The sequence below is a fragment of the Halichoerus grypus genome, chromosome 7, assembly GCF_964656455.1.
Source record: "Halichoerus grypus chromosome 7, mHalGry1.hap1.1, whole genome shotgun sequence".
In the NCBI taxonomy this organism is placed as follows: Eukaryota; Metazoa; Chordata; class Mammalia; order Carnivora; family Phocidae; genus Halichoerus; species Halichoerus grypus.
The window spans coordinates 73981934-74000164 of record NC_135718.1 but is presented as its reverse complement, the minus strand read 5'-3'; the positions used below and the strand labels follow the sequence as shown (position 1 = coordinate 74000164).

Sequence of the window (18231 nt, the reverse complement as noted above, 5' to 3'; positions counted from 1 at the left end):
TATCTTTTGCAAATACAAAAGAATAAGCATTTGTGTGTAGATTCCCATATCCATGTCACTGAATGATGCAATGAATAATGCAGTCCTGGCTGAAAACTGAATAGATGATCAATAGAAGAGACTGATCACCAATAAAGATAATAAATGGTAGTTTGTGACAAGTGCCATTATTTGTATGGGGCAGTTAAAGATAGTCCTACCACCAACATGGCACCAACCAAATTAAGTTCAGCTGTGTTGATATATTACCAGACCCTAGATATTGAAGCTCCATCTACAAGTCCTCTGAAAAATAATTAGGTTCACAGGAAAATGACCCCCACACAATTTCTATTTACAGTTGATAGTGAATAGCAGATTCAAACCAATTAGTGGAAAGAAAAGCTTATGTTATTAACTCGTATAGGCTAACAAACTTATTGCTTCAAAATCAAAGATCAACAAAGATTCCTGCCTTGCTAATCTTCTTCAAAGGGTAGAATGGTAAGAGATGTTTTCTACGATTTAATTTGTAAAAAGATTGTGATTGGCCTCTCTCAGATAACATTTGCTTCTTCCTGGGGCGCCTGGGTGGCTCAGTCGTTAAGCGTCTGCCTTCGGCTCAGGTCACGGTCCCAGGGTCCTGGGATCGAGCCCCACATCGGGCTCTCCACTCAGCAGGAAGCCTGCTTCTCCTCTCCCACTCCCCCTGCTTGTGTTCCCTCTCTGTGTCTCTCTCTGTCAAATAAATAAATAAAATCTTTAAAAAAAAAAAATTTGCTTCTTACTGAATGTTGTATGGAGATCTTACTAGATCGTGAGTTCCTTAAAGACAGGGGCTGGCTCTCATTCATTAAGCGCAGCACACATCAAAATGCCTACACCATACTAGTCCCTCAATAAGTATTAAAGGAAAGGAGTTGAAGTGACTGAAAAGTAGGTCCAGGGTTCAAAGGTTATTTCAGAGTGGAATTATAAGTGTTTGCGTTTACACATTTGCCACAGTAGAATTTGTGCTTCTGCAACACTCTTCTCTGTGCCTCTGAGGGTGTTTGGCTGAGCAGCTGAGCTACAGGCAGCTGCTAAAGCAAACTGTCAGGAGTGTCTTCACAGCAACAGTGAAATCAAGAAGTATATGCCTACCCAGCACTGAAAGAAGCATTACGTATTCACTCAGGGGCTGAGTCTGTGATATTTCTATTCAAATTGCTGTACAAGAGAAAACAGGTATGTTTTGAGATGACACATCTGAATAACTGTAATTGAATCATTGTGGATTAAAAACAGTATCCTTCTACTCCAAATCATTATCATAAAGAATCATGTAAATAGGACTAGAGCAGAAAAACAGCAAAACAGATGTTGCTACTTTTACTTCTCACTGCAACCAGAATATAACCACAAAGGCATTTGGAAATTAAAAAGAAGAGGAAGCTTTTCTTTCTTTTCTTTTTTTCCTAAAAGATATTGCTTATACATCCACTGAATAAACGAAACATGGATAAGTAAAAAATGGTCTTAAATTTCGTTGAGACGGGCACCTGGGTGGCTCAGTCGGTTAAGCTTCCGACTCTTGGTTTCCGCTCAGGTCATGATCTCAAGGTCTTGGGATTGAGCCCTGTGCTGTGCTCCATGCTCAGCAGGGAGTCTACTTGTCCCTTTCCCTCTGCTCCTCCCCCTGCTCGCACTCTCTGTCTCTCAAATAAATAAATCTTTAAAAAGCTTTTAAAAAAAATTTCATTGAGAAAATAACTGGAGGGTTTCTTTTTTTAAAGATGCTTTTATTCTATTGCTTCCTTTTCAATTCACTCACCTTAAAGAATATCCAACATTTCAACTGTTTTTTTTTTTTTTTTCATTTTTACTGAAATCCAATGGCTCCAATTCCCATGGATATTTTTTTAAGATTTTATTTATTTGAGAGAGAGAGCACACAAGCAGGAGGTAGGGGCAAAGGGAGAAGCCAGCTCCCCGCTGAGCAGGGAGCCCGATGTGGGGCTAGATCCCAGGACCCTGGGATCCTGACCTGAGCTGAAGGCAGATGCTTAACCAGCTGAGCCACCGAGAGCCACCCACCCACCCAGCCACCCAGACGCCTCCCACCCAGTGAATATTTTTAATCTTTGGCCTTCTAGGCCTATGTTTTTTTAAAACAGTGCATTCCAGCCCAGTCCTTCCTTGAGAGAGTGGCTGCAGACCAAGTCAGGCTGCTTAACGAGGGCAGTCTGAAATAAAGTGCTGTGCTCTCTGCAATCAGCAGGGAGTTTAAGTTTGGGGAAAAGAGTGAACCTTTCTCAAGGAGAAGAAGCACAGAATAGAAAATAGCTCTTGAAATGTACTTACTCTTCCATCAAAACTGCTGAGCAAAGCCATGCTGCTCCCAGACCCAGGCTGAACCTTACACACAGGCCATGAAAGGCAAGGGGGTGGAAGAGAAGCCCTCCTATGATAACTTTATCTCCTTGATCATTCAGCAGCACAGAAGGCAGTTTTATAAGCTTCCTCCTAGGTGGTGATTGAGGGCATACAAATCCTGCAAGGATATTAGTCATCCAATTGTGTACACAGACGTAAACCATGCATCTCTTTCTAAGCCAGACTGAGAGACAATTAATTCGTGGTATCAAACCCACCTCATGCCTTATCAATTATTTACAACTAAAGCTCATTAAATCACCATAATATCATACAAGGGGCAAGGAGGCAAAAAATACTGTCATGCATACATATGGCACAGCTTCTGCCTGCTGAGTCACATTCTGGAAAGCAAATGTAGCATTTATTTCCAGATATTGTCAGAAACAATAATTTAATTGTCCTGCATTTGAAAGTAGCAAGACAGAGCAAGTATACGCCAATAGTAATGCCTGATAAGACAGAAACACAACAACCTCTCTCTGCTGATCACTCCTCTTCCCTCTCCCCTCTCTCCCTCCCTCAAACACACACACAAACATGGACCTTTTCCATTCCTTTGTCTCCTTTATTTTTTTCCAAAGTGCTCATCATCACCTTGTAGATTACCTGTGGGTGCACATGTATGTGTGTGCATTTATAAATAAGAGCATTTATGTTTTTGTTTTCCCATATCCCCACTAGAATGCAAACTCCTTGGGAAAGGAAACATTGTATCTTTTTATATCCTACTATAACCCCAGCACCCAGAACATGATGGCCATCCCACAAATTGTTACTGAATGAATAAAACTACCCATAAACTATGTAGCATAACCTGTTTTAACATACAAATGATGCTTTTTTGGGGGTGCATGGGTGGCTCAGTCAGTTAAGCATCCAACTTGATTTTGGCTCAGGTCATGATCTCAGAGTCATGAGATCAACACTGGCGCCGGGCTCCATGCTCAGCAGGGAGTCTGCTTGAAATTCTCTCCACCCCTCCCCCAGCTCGCTCGCTCTCTTTCTAAAATAAATAAAATCTTAAAAAAAACATACAAATGATGCTTTTCAAAAAATATTCCCCTAATACTGGTGTCCAAGACAGAGACACCAAATAGTAATTCCCAGTAATATTCCCCTAATTTATCCATTTTAAAATTCACTAACTTAAATTACTAGAACTCATACAGCAATTCAGTAATGTGGCAGGATACAAAATCAATGCACAGAAAATCAGTTGCTTTCCTATACACTAACAATGTAACTGTAGAAAGAGAAATTAGGGAATTGATTCCATTTACAATAGCACCAAAAACCGTAAGATACCTTGGAATAAACCTAACAAAAGAGGTAAAGGATCTACACTGTAGAAACTACAGAACACATATGAAAGAAACTGAAGAAGACACAAAAAGATGGAAAAACATTCCATGCTCATGGATCGGAAGAATAAACATTGTTAAAATGTCTATGCTGTAATCTATACTTTCAACACCATCCTGATCAAAATACCAATGGAATTTTTCAAAGTGCTGGAACAAACAATCCTAAAATTTGTATGGAAACAGAAAAGACCCCGAATCGCCAAGGGAATGTTGGAAAAAAAAAAAAAAAAAAGAAACAAAGCTGGGCGCATCACATTGCCTGACTTCATGCTATATTACAAAGCTGTGATCACCAAGACAGCATGGTATTGGCACAGAAACAGACACACAGACCAATGGAACAGAATAGAGTCTCCAGAAATGGACCCTCAACTCTATGGTCAACTAATCTTCGACAAATCAGGAAAAAATAGCCAATGGAAAAAAGACAGTCTCTTCAATAAGTGGTTCTGGGAACACTGGACAGCTACATGCAGAAGAATGAAACTGGACCATTCTCTTACACCATATACAAAGATAAACTCTAAATGGATGAAAGACCTCAATGTGAGACAGGAATCCATCAAAATCCTAGAGGAGGAGAACATAGGCAGTAACCTTTTCGATATCGGCCACAGCAACTTCTTTCAAAACACGTCTCCAAAGGCAAGGGAAACAAAAGCGAAAATGAACTTTTGGGACTTCATCAAGATAAAAAGCTTCTGCCAGCAAAGGAAACAGTCAACAAAACAGAGGCACCCACAGAATGGGAGAAGATATTTGCAAATGACACTACAGATAAAGGGCTGGTATCCAAGATCTATAAAGAACTTCTCAAACTCAACAACCAAAAAACAAATAATCCAGTCAAAAAATGGGCAGAAGACATGAACAGACACTTCTCCAAAGAAGACATACAAATGGCTAACAGACACATGAAAAAATGTTCAACATCATTAGCCACCAGGGAAATTCAAATCAAAACCACACTGAGATACCACCTTACACCAGTTAGAATGGCAAAAATTGACAAGACAAGAAACAACAAATGGTGGAGAGGATGTGGAGAAAGGGGAACCCTCTTACACTGTTGATGGGAATGCAAGCTGGTACAAGCCACTCTGGAAAACAGTATGGAGGTTCCTCAAGACATTAAAAATAGAGCTACCCTATGACCCAGCAATTGCACTATTGGGTATTTACCCCAAAGATAACAGATGTAGTGAAAAGAAGGGCCACATGCATACCAATGTTCATAGCAGCAATGTCCACAATAGCCAAACTGTGGAAGGAGACAAGATGCCCTTCAACAGACAAATGGATAAAGAAGATGTGGTCCATATATACAATGGAATATTACTCAGCCATCAGAAAGGATGAATACTCAACATTTGCATCAACATGGATGAAAATGGAGGAGACTATGCTAAGTGAAATAAGTCAAGCAGAGAAAGTCAATTATCATATGGTTTCACTTATTTGTGGAACATAAGGAATAGCACAGAGGATATTAGGAGAAGGAAGGGAAAAATGAAACGGGGGAAATCAGAGCAGGAGACTAACCATGAGAGACTATGGACTCTGGGAATCAAACTGAGGGTTTTAGAGGGGAGGGCAGTAGGGGAATGGGTTAGTCCAGTGATGGGTATTAAGGAGAGCACGTACTGCATGGAGCACTGGGTGTTACATGCAAACAATGAATCACGGAACACTACATCAAAAACTAATGATGTACTGTATGGTGACTAACATAATAAAAAAATTATAAAAAAAATAAAAATAAAATACACTAATTTAAAAGTACGGCATACTTAATTCAGATAGTGCATATTTAATGCAAAAGTAAGTGTGTGTGCACATAAAGGAAATGCCTTTGTTCGTATTTTATTACGCTTCACATAAAAATGGACAGAAGTAATAAGATGCAATCCAGAGACAGAATCTAGGGCAGAAAATACTCCCTATATAAAATAATTTCAGGCTCCAAATGAAAATTGGTAATCAAATTTCCAGCCTCCAGAATGAAAGCTTATTTTTAAGTCAATAATTAAAACACTATGTTGCATCTGACAAATCCCTGTTTCTCCTTAATGTATTCTCACTATCTGAAGAGCTTGAGTAAGAACTAAGAAATTACAATTTAAGCTAATGCTCAAAGTATCTCTCCCTTTTACCCAAATGCTCACGACCCCTATAGATTATATGTTTACTGTTATTAAGACAAGCTGTATACTGTAAGTGATTTTATAAAGCCACCACTCTTCCTGGACAAAAAAATCTCAAGAAATTGTAAAATTTATTTAACTTGGTTGGGCCTCATTCGCCCACTCAATTCCACTTAATTGAATGGGACACTGTATGCTCTTCATTCTAAGAGTTTTTACTAATCCCCTCATGAGAATGTATAAGTAATCACTTCCACGTACAAATTTAAATGTGAAGAGGAAATTAAAGATAACTCCGTTGGTCTCTAGAGTTATGGAACCCAGCCCCGAACTCATTTTCAAATGCCACGATTACAGTCATGTCAGTGGAACGAGGCATGGACGGATTGACCAAGCCAGTCAGGAACAGAGCATTTAGGACCAAAATGTTCCTAACTTACTCGGAAGTAACAGTTACTTCTGGCCATCTCCCCATTTCCACTGCTTCCTATAACAAATCTGGTTTGACCTTAGTTCTTTGAGTTTTAATAATAGGACACAATTAATGAGCATAAGCAGATCAAAAGGACAGCAAAGGGCTGTGAGGTAAAAGAAATGTTTGGTATTTCCCTGGAACTTCTCCAGCTTTCAAGTCGCTGTCCAAAGGTCAAATTATTTTCACTTTTTTTTTAAATGAATCAAGATATATATAATCCTAGGTTATCATGCTGTTTTTCTTCCCCAGTATGCATTCATATCAATTAAAGAACTTCTGCCTTCAGGCTGAGCTGCCCTTTGCTTTTTTTTTTTTTTTTTTTTGCCCTTTCCCTGAGTCACCTAAGGCACTGAAATGACTCCAGATAAGAGCAGACAGAGATACGGTGATTAACGTAACATAATAAAATTAAAAAAAAAAAAAGCAGACAGAGATAAAGAAATTTCTACACCATGATATTAACAAGACTTGAAATAACAGAGTGCTCGGTGAATGTGTAATTGAAGAAATTATTTTTATCATTTCATGCAAATCAATGCCCAATCTCACCATTTAATTTAATGAAGGCAAATGTAACTCTCCTTTCGGAAACAACACCCCCTGGGCTCCTGCTGCATATTTCTGACTCATTTTCTCCCTCAAGTCATGATCTGACATCTATTTAAATCTAATTTCACCCGTGTAAACATGCTGTATGAAGGGCACAAATGGAGGTGTTCTTGCTGACATCACTCCCTAGAAAGAGCTGTGATGCGAACTGCATACTGAAATTAATTTGATACAGAAATTAACAACATTAAATCAAGAATGATATGAGAAAGAACAGACTTTAACCTGTGTGCAATGGGAAAGTGGGTCCAGAACAACAGGAAAATACCTTTGAAATGGCCCCTAGTCTTCTCTGCAGTAATAACCAACTACCTACAGAATCAGGAGAAAAATCCACTCTATAAGGAAATCACCTACTGAACATACGGGTTCTCTAATGTCCAAGAGATATGCAAAACGGTACTCATTGCCAGGGAGCTTAGCTGAGGAAATCCGGGGTCTTTTAGACACTGAATATGCTCATTTAAGAATGAAAACATTCAACTGTTACAACAAAAACTATGCTCATCCATTCCTGGCTTCCGAACCTTAGCAAGAATCAGGAGCCCTTCCTCACCCCACCCCTAATCCATTCAATTCAAAGAAAAGAGGATTTTGTTTGCTAGAGTTTAGACTCTCTTCCTCCAAAGTCAATGCTCTATTAAGCTTTCATGCACATGCCTGGGGTCCCTCAAATTTTTCCCTATCTGACTAAATGCTGCTCTTCTGCCTAAATAATAATGCCATTGACAACAAATCTGTTGATCTCTTAATATGCGTCGAGTATTCTACCTGCCTTTTCTTCCTGTATCTTCACAACAATCCCACAGAGCAGCAGCTAATGTTTAAGCTGCATTTTACAGAGGAGCAAAGCAATGGTTCAAGAAATTCAGTCACCACAAGAGTCCGACAACTAGGAAGTGGCAGAGCGGAGGCCCAAACCCAGGGCTGTCTAGCTCCAGAGACCATTTCTTTAACTACAACTCTCTCAACTGTCTGTAGGAAGAATAGAAAGTCTCTAAGAGGGGCGCCTGGGTGGCTTAGTGGTTAAGTGTCTGCTTTCGGCTCAGGTCATGATCCTGGGGTCCTGGGATTGAGCCCTGTGTTGGGCTCTCTGCTCAGTGCGGAGCCTGCTTCTCCCTATCCCACTCCCCCTGCTTATGCTCTGTCTCTCTCTCTCTAATAAATAATCTTTTTTTAAAAAGTCCCTAAGAATCATTTAAGGGTTTCATTTAACAAACAAATCAAGGAATAAAGACCCCAAAGACTACAACACAACCTCTTTTTGCTCCTATGTCTATATAAACTTAACACAGCATTTAACACATCTGTCCCTCAAACCTCCTTTCGCTTCCATGACTAACTTTTCTGGTTCTCCACTCAACCATCATGCCGATGCTTCTTTTCCCATTCACATCCCAAATGTCAACATTCTCTGGGATTCCACCCTTGGCTTCCTCTCTCATTAGTCTAGTTCAAGGTTTTACAGAGCTTTTAAAGCAATGCCCAAACTGACAAACACATCCCCCTAATCCCAGCTCTGCCCTCCCTACCTAGGACTCCCATTCCTTCAACTATCCCCTGGGGGCTTAGGATTTACATCCAAGCCAAGCTTTGCCTACATAAATGACTCAAAAATTCTAATTTCCTGCAGGATGTCCCACAGACCCCCTGTACTCACCACTGTCCAAACTTGAACTCAATCCTTAGTATGAAATATGCATGTCTCATACGATCCTTAGCACAATCTCTCTTCACTCGAGTCAGAAATATCAGGACACCCTGGACATCCCCTCATAGTCCACGTAGTTCATCCCTAAACCAGTCAATATGACCTAAAATGTCTCTGGTCCAGGTAGACTTCTCCATTCTGATGGCCACTCTCCAGGTCAAGTTTCTCCCTTCCTCTCATATGAATGCCTAAAAACAGCCCTGTCCTCGTTGGTTTCCCTGATTTGGACTCTCCTCATCTTTGAGCCAAGCTCCTCCTGCCCATCAGACCTATCTATTTCTTTACAAGAGACCTGACTACTTCACCCCCATGCCACCCTCCTTCCTAACTACTTCAGAGTAAAAGCCAGCCTGTGGGAATGGCACCAAGGATCCTTCAAAAGCTGACCACACTGGTCTCTCTTGTCTAGTTTCCACCTCTGATTCCATCCTTCCCCTGGTCACTGTGGGAAAACTGTCATCCCCTTGAGTCTTATCTTTATCCTTCTGATTGGAATTAATTCCTCAAACCAACTGCCTTTTGAATCCCCCCTCGTCTTTTATACAAACCCTATCAACACCATCAACATCTTCTTCCTAACCTAGCATAAGCAGCATTTTTTGTTGACAGAATTTTCCAGGATCTGCGTTTCACCCTTCATTACAAGCCAGGTCCTGCCTGGTCAGAGACGCACGACTAACACCCACTTCTCCAAGGGACTTTTCCCAAGATTAAACAGCTAGTTAATTGAGTATTAACTTTCTGAATGTTCTCCAAGTTACAAAAATAAATATGTATAATAGTTACCTCTCTATATATGTTAATATTGTGAGCAACGTCCATTAAAAGAATTAAAAACCTGTCATAAACCATCCAGACAATGCCTTCTCTCGCAGCAATCTCTTACTTGTGTGTTCAACTCACTATTCACCCATTAATTCATCAAAGCAGAACATTCAAATCATCCTAAATATCTTACGGCTTTGCACTATTTGTGCACTTTTCCCAGTGATTCAGAGCACTTCAGTCTCCACCCAATGCCAACAAATATTAATGTGAGAGAGGTAATATAATCACATAAAATATTAGGGAGAGTGGTCAATTTTATTACGTATGTATGTAAGTGGGAGGTAATAGAAAAAGATCCCAAACTTCTGTGCCATTTGAGAACTCTGACTTTGAAACTGAATTTGAGCCTAAATATGCCAGAAAGAAAAATTAATCAAAATTAATGAACATTTAAGGAAGTTTTAAGTAGTTTAATGTGTTCACTCCTTTCACTCTGTATGTTTTAATCAATAGTTCTGACCTTGTTTTATTTTTACAAAAATTTCCAGCAATTCTATCAAGAGGTAATAAAAACAGAACATAAGAGAAAATTTCTAAAGAGGCCAACACATGGGTCCCTTCAGTGGACAGAGGAGTGTTAGTGGCCCACTTTCTATTATGCAAATGGCCTGAACAGACATATCCTTAATTTCAACAATTATATCAAGGCAAGGAAATGCAAGGCTCAAGGTGCGGGGCTTGGTACCAACCTCCGCTGCTCTTCCCCGTGTTCTCCCGAAGGGACAGTGAGGCATTCATCCATGTGTCCATGCAGCAACCTGAGGACGTCACCACCAATTAGATACCCTGTAAGGATTGAAATTCAGTCACATTCGAACGGTCATGGTCAGATGCTGATAACCAGACAGATCATCTGATCTGATCTTCTCTTTTCATAGACAGAGAAACAAACGTTTAGTGAGGCTTCAGTACCTGGCCAAAATCATAGAGATGAATGGTGCCACCTGCCTGCCACCTCTGAGCTCAAGGTTCCCAAGTCCCACAGGTAGTGATGTCCCCACTAGAAAACACGACCTCAAACCCCATAAAATCCTCCCTTTAACATACAAACATGGATAGGTTCAGATTTGAACCTGTATAAGTGAGAATAATCAGAACATAAATGCAGACATTTCCTGAGAAATCCTGATGCATGAACACTGTGTGATCTGGCTCTAAATCACCCAACCATGGAAGATGAGAAACCTCGATGTTAGTCTAACTGAGGAACACCCTGAGGCCAAAACATTGGAGCAAATAACATCCAGAAAGCTTGCCTATAAACCACACACAAATAAGCAAAAGCTACAGTAGCATAAGAATAAAAATAAAAAAAAGATCAATCTTCACACAAAATTCAATTTCAAGTAGCGATTTGAACAAGATTCTTAAATGTCACATATCTGCATTCCAGAATACTCTGACACAAAATGCTCTAATTACCAATCTGCTCATTATCACAATTCCAGAGATGGCTGTCAACTGTGCATCTAGGACGAGGCCTCTCCTAGAAGTGGAGTTTTTACCTTGGGCGGCTTCGCTTCCTGAGCTGATGGGGGCCACGCTCCAGAGAGTCTGCTGGAAGGCAGCATCCACGTGTAAGCTGCCGTTGCCGTAAGACAGGTGCTGTGGGAGAGGTAAAAGGAGGCATCTCTTCAGGTGCTTTGAAAGTCTCACTACCTAAGCGCTCCTGGCAGTTAGAACTTAACGCTGCAGATCTGGAAATGTCCACTGAGAACATCTGTTTCAGTCCTGTCACTAAGTCATCAAGAGACTAGCAGAAGGAAAATGAGAGTTTCTGTTTGTATTTTTCAGCTTCATTCTAAGCCACTCATGAGAAAACACACAAACAAGACTACAAAAATAAATACATGTGTTAAAACAGACTGCTTTGTTTTAAGGTTTATTGAGGGACAAAATTGTTCAGATAGTGGGTACTTACCATTAAAATTGTAATTAAGTGTTCTACATATCACACTGCAACAGTTTTGACAGTGAGCTAAGTAAAATCTACTTGGTTTTTATAGGGTCCTCTGGGAACTTTCTCTGCAATATGATATAATAGCCAGTAGGTGGCAATGTTTCCTAATACGCATCTAAAACCGGGGCAAAAAATTCCTCCAAGATTCAGATACTACAAATTTCAGATTTTCCTTCTCAAAAATAGAAATGTACTAAAATAATATATTTCCTATCTTTGAGCACCATCATATATGAGTAATCAAATGATTAGTAAAGAAAAACAAAATTATGAGCACAGCCAAATGCATTGCTCATTTGACTAATCACTACTTGGCTGCCTCTAGAATTTCAAATAGACATAGAACAACCACTTTTTCCTCAGAGTCATCTCAGTAAACATCACCAATATTCCTGTAATGTTTCTGCAACACTTCTCCAAAACTGAGGACGGTCTAAGCTTTTAAAGTCTTTAATTATATTAGATTTCCCCCCAGAAATCTGACCCTCCTAGTTAGATGAAGAGCAATCACAATCACACCGCTATGCTCCACGGGTCATTCGGACCCTGACGTTCTCTTACCTAAACATACCATTCTCAAGTCACTAGCAAAAATAGGTATTTCGATATCTTTCTCTTAGGAACAAAACCAAAGGAAATTTTGACATTTGACACCCATACAGTCATCTTATCAATAATCTTTCCAATCAATAAAATTAAAAGTTTACCAGTTGATGCAACAGATTTGGCCATCACTCATCCTGACCCCTCCCTCATCTCAAGGAGATGTGCCTGTTTCCAACCTCTTCACCTCACCTCAGCCTGGCCCGCTGACAGAAAATCCCAGCTGAAATTTGGTTATTCAATTTCTTCCCCAATATTAAAAGTCTTTAAGTATTTACAAATAAATTGCATGCGCTCTGCTTCCACAACCAACAAAAATACATGTTCTTTCAGAACAATCATCAAATGATGTAATTGTTCTGTGTGTTTTTCTTTCCCCACCTCATCAGCTATTAGACATGGTTCATGACTGTATCCCTCACATCGAGCAGCGTTGTTCACTAAGCAAGTACGCGGGAGAAGCCAACCAAACCTTTAAAATCAAAGTAGTTTAAACCCAAAAAATTTCTGAAGTTATTCCATAAATATTCCTATTTCAATGACCTGAGTCAAAATAATGGCGTGCACGCACGCACACACACACACATCCATATGGATTTTCCCAAACCATGAGAAGACAATTCAGAATACCAATGCTTATATTTTTACTTTTGAATTCGAGGGAAAGCTCATGCCACATTATGATAAATAGGTTACCATCATTTGTTAACTCATCATGTCTCACTGAATATGCTATGTGTGAAGCCCCGTGTTAAATATTAATAGAACACACTCTCTACCCTGAGGGTGCTTGTCATACGGAGGGGAAGGTAAAATATATACGCAAAATGCTATAGGTCAGCATTTTTTTTAAATGTTAGGTGAAATGTAATCAAAGTGCTACAGGAATGGAGAAAAAGAACATTTTAGCCAACCTAATTGGAACAGAGTTCATTACATGGAACCTTGAGGACAGGTGGCATCTGCACAAGACAGAAGGTATTTCCCGTGGGATGAGGGCTTTCAGGGGTCAGTAGCACTGTGTGGTCTGGGCATCACATTTCTGTATTTAGAGTTGTTGTCCCCAAGTAAGTTTGTACATACATTGGATTTGGGTATGTACAGTAATAATGTTAATGTGCTAAGTAGAAATGTTTAAAACACGCCAAAATTTTTACGAGACAACTTACATTTTATAAGCCAGTTTGGAGATCTTCATTTTTAATATACCAGAAACATCATAATGGGAAGTGGCCTGGACCTGCTTAGCCCTCCAAGAGGCTCTGTTAACGGGAATGCTATGACAAAGAGTAGAGTGTCCCCAAAGGGGCAGAGATATGGGGACGTCAAGTACAGCAGTTTCACCTGTGGGGCTTAGAGCATATGCTTAGGAATACAGTGAGAGATGGATCCACAGAGAAGTCAGGTGCAAGGGCCCTTATACTTCAGACAATAAGGAGTCACTGCTGTGGGAAAATAATGGGGGTGGGGAGGTGGGTTAAGACGCAGTTTTCAAATCCTATCTAAGCCGAAAGATAAATAATACATATGAGAGGATCATAAAAATATGAAAATTTCAGTCTGCCAGAGAAAGTCCTAAAAATGTCCTTCAGATCATATTATCATATTACACTGTATAAACTTATCTAGATAACGCTCACTCTTCTCAAGAAAATATTCTCTAGGCATAAGTATTTTGGATGCTTCTAATTAATTTTGCTGCTTAAACAGCAAAAGGAAATCTGAGGAAGAACAACATCAAGTCAGGCCTGTCGCATTAAATATTCAGAATGCGGTAACAAGTTCAATTACTAAAACAAAGATGAGTCGTCCTTAAAGCAAAACAGATGTTGCCAGAGGTTGAAAGCAAAGTGGGCCTTAGGCTGAAACATGTAACTACTCTAGAATTTACATACTATGGTAGCATCAACCCACCAGCAAAGGTCACCTTGACGTTTCTGTTAGTGACTCTCAAGACCTAATACCCACAGGAATCAGGTGAGGATCTTGTCAAAAAAAGCAGATTTGAACTCAGGAAGTGTGGGGGAGAGGGGTGGCAACCAAGGCTGCTGGCCCCAGAACGGTGTTTTGAGTAACAGACCATTATATGATAGAAGCACAAAATCTCAGAAACAGAGAGGATATTCTAAAATAACCAGAACTCCATTTTGGTAACTTTTAGTTTTCTTTGTAACCCTATGCATATATTTTAAGCATTTTAAAACCTTATGATCACAAGCGGTCAATAAGCTTTCTCAGGTTGCCAAAGGGGTCTATGGCACAAAAATTTTTAAGAACATCTGAATTCAACCCTTATCAGATGCATTTATTCAACACATCTATTTCTCTAAGCGTCAGGCACTTAGGCCCCGGTGAGCAACATTCTGGATAAATTATCATCCAGTGACAGGGAACACAAGTAAGCAAGACATATCACCCTGCGGGCTTCATTTGTTTTCTTCTGAGAAAAATGAGGGGCACAGAACAGACACTCTTTCCACATGTAATATTCTACGCTTCCATCACCTGAGCCACAGACAGAAAAAAAGAAAAAGGCTCACAGTAAATAAATAAATAATACACTGGCTGATAACCATAATTAGCTTGGAAATATTTATGATCGCAATCCTTTTTAGTTATTGATATTTTTATGCAACTTGAGGCAGCTCAGCAACTTATTCTGCCATCAAAACACCTAGTATCTCTTATCAGAAATTCAGAGATGGGTAGGGGAGAGGTAGGGAAGTTCTTAGGAAGCCCAGAAGAGTCTTCTTTAAGCATCTGTCATCACTCTTTAGATTGTGGGGTTCTGCTCTTCCCAATTTACTTTTAGACATTTGTTTGTTTGGCAATGTTTTCATGGATCTTAAAAAAAAAAAAAAAACACGAAACTTGTCTATTTCTATAGGTGACCTAATTAAGAAAAAATTAGTCAAAAATCAGTGTTTCCAATGCAAGCAATCCAAACCACGGATTGAAGACTTCTGTGCATACCAACGTGATTTTACATCTTTCTAAACCAGTAAAAATTGTTTTGTTTGCTTTACCTTATTTTGTTTAGTTTGAAATAGATTCAACAGTCAGCAATACCTACTTGGCCATGTTTTCTCTATTTTAAATTGTATATTTCTCTTATGTTTAAGCAGCTTTGCCCAAATCTTCTTGAAAAGAAAAAATAAGTAGTTCCAATTGGAGCAAAGGAATTTTTTTTTTCCCCTCTTGGACATCCCTGAAAAGGGGATTAAGATATCATTCCATATTAGAATATGAAACGGCCACATAAGAAAAGACAGAATTTGGATGGTGGTTTACAACCATTTCTAGAGATAAGACCCTTTATTCCTGGGAAATCATGCGTGGAGGTCCAATGTGTAAAGCAGGGGAAGATGGAGCCTGGGGCGCCTGGTACCTGACACAGCGCCCTCTTCTGTCCATGAGGCACCTCTGCAGAGCACAGGGTGAAAATCAGTCCCTTACAGTCCAATTTAACCCATTCAGCACCCCAACAGTTATGAGCTATTGTAGAGCATCAAATGCCCATTTCGATAGTTTAACCTCAGCTTAACCATCACTGTTAGTGGACAAAAAACAGATCTAAGGTCAATAGACACTAATGACTAAAAGTTACAAAATCAATGACTAGAAATGTTTATTTAGAGCAGTTAGTTTTAACTACTGTGTGTTCAGCCAAGAATGTGAACCCGGCTTTCCACGCTAAGCCTTTATTTAAAATCAACTATCCTACTCCCTTCACTGCTCCCATCCCAACTTTTTCTTCTGGTTAAATATCTGCAGTTTCCTTAACCATTCTCAATAAATACAAACCTCCCAGGTAAACAGTGGTAGCAACTCATAAGCAATTCCTACATGTACCATTCACAGAGCTACGAGTCTTGCTTGGATCAAAGCATTTAATCCTCTTAACACCCCTGTGGGCTAGGTTTATCATCACTTTACTGCAGATGAAGAAACTGAGGGTTTTGCGAAGTTATGTGATTGGCCCAGGCTCATACTTACCAGGCCCTACACCAACTAACAAATATATTGACACACAGAGCCCATTTTTAGGTATCCAGTTTCAGTATGTGGATTATTCCAACTGCCATATTCCAAAGACCTTTTACTCCCTCACTTCTTGCCCGTATGCACTTTCTCTAGATTATTCTAATCAACCACAGTGCAACGTGAGATAATAATTAACCATCTCTATATCCCATACCAATAACCTAAACGGTAACACGTACTTACTGCCTTGTAATATTCTCATACAGTTCCCTAGGTGTTTGGTTCATTCCTTCCACTAAGTTTTTGACGGAAGAAACCACGCACAATGTACCCTTGGTCCTTCCTATGGTTTCTACGACAAGCTAGGTGCTCAGAGATAAACACTAAAAGCACTGACTTCGTTACCCGATGAAAGGGAAATCTTAACAGTCTGGTTGGCCACCGTGTGTAGCTCTCTAAAAGGTTACCAGAAAAGGAACTTGCATAAATGGGCTAAAATGTAGCTTGAACATAATTTGTGAATTTCATTAATCATGACATTTATTGATTTCTAAAGGCAAGAGAAGGTGAACCTCATGCATTAGGATTATTGCTCTTATTTGTATAGTGCTTTTTCAATCAAACCATATTCAAATTCATTATCTCATTGCTTCATCCCAGGAACTTTGTGTTAAGTATAATCATCACCATTTTGCAAATGAGAAAGCCAGAATTCAAGGAATTACACGCCTCTCTCCGACATGAGGTGGACGAATTGATGCGAGAAGCCACGGCCCCTGCAAGATTGCGAGTTTTCTACTCCTTCAGTGCGAAGTACAAGTCGTACAGCAAAAAACATGCACCGTTATGCCAAAATCAAAATAAGATCTGTAGATCTTTAAAAGCATGCACGGATTATTTTTAGCTGCTATTGGTTTCCATGTAAAACTACAACTCAAAATGTCTATCTCCTGATCAAGACATACAGCGCCTGAATACACAGCATATGCACACAGCAAGGGCTTCATAAATGCTTCTTTGACAAGCTGACACACTTGTATTGCCCTAGAAATGTGGATGGTGCCTGTTTCCACCGGCATCGGTTAAGAGACAAAAGGAGAGAAACGCTCCAGGCCTCCCCTTAGCGAGGCAATGTTAGATGTTCCATTTAATTTAATACTCCCTGTCAGTTACATGAATGCTGTTCCATCATTTCCCTGGCTTCATTATTCCCTCTTTGCACAAAGCAAGTAAAACAAAACCGTTCTTCTCTCAAAATTGGAACTAAATGGGTTGGGAAGCAAAAACTGACTTCCAATACCCCCAAACCCACTCTAACTCCATGTTCATAGAGCGAGGGATACCAACCACCTACTTAATCCTAAATCCATGACATAGAAATAATATTTTGATTTATGGCAGTTGGAATACACTTTCTATAAATCAGTGTGTGCTTAAATGAAACAATGTTTTACTTCTGATTTTTATTTCAATCATCATCCACTATGATGTTTGGATTTTCTTATAGAAATATTCATGTAAAGTTTATAATACCCCTATTTATATCTGTTTAGTTACTTTCTCTTTTTTTAAAAAGATTTAAGTAATCTCGGGGCACCTGGGTGGCTCAGTCGGTTAAGCATCTGCCTTTGGCTCAGGTCATGATCCCAGGGTCCTGGGATCGAGCCCCACATTGGGCTCCAAGCTCAGCAGGGAGTCTGCTTCTCCCTCTCCCTCTGCCTGCCGCTCCCCCTGCGTGTGCTCTCTTTTCTCTCTGTCAAATAAATAAATAAAATCTTTTAAAAAAATAAAATAAAAGATTTAAGTAATCTTTACACCTAAAGTGGGGCTTGAACGCACGACCCCGAGATCAAGAGTCGTACGCTCTACGGACTGAGCCAACAAAGCGCTCCTGTTTGTCTAATTACGTTTTCATCCTTAAAATAAAAAACAAATTTTGCACTGGCACCTTTCTTCAAACTTTGGTATATGATTATTCTTCAGCAAAAATACAGTTTACTAAATAAGTGAAATCAAATATATCATGGCCTCGCCACAAAAATAAAATACACCTTCAAAGATGACACCTAAACTTTTCTCCTTCTCCCATTTCTAACCCTGGCCCTCGGAAACGTCATGTGGATGAGAGACTGTAGCTGGTTTTCATTTTGTCTAGT

General features: G+C 39.6%; 1 protein-coding gene across 3 annotated transcripts in view; it reads right to left on the bottom strand.

The window, feature by feature from the left end:
• Positions 1 to 18231, bottom strand: part of RYR2 (ryanodine receptor 2) — a 731966-nt gene that overhangs the window by 389740 nt on the left and 323995 nt on the right. For all 3 annotated transcript variants that reach the window (XM_078077755.1, XM_078077754.1, XM_078077753.1), the window contains 2 exons: positions 11034 to 11133; positions 10218 to 10314 (listed from right to left, as the gene is read on the bottom strand). In XM_078077755.1, coding sequence (XP_077933881.1) covers positions 10218 to 10314; positions 11034 to 11133 — 197 coding nt within the window. The remainder of the gene's footprint in view (positions 1 to 10217; positions 10315 to 11033; positions 11134 to 18231) is intronic.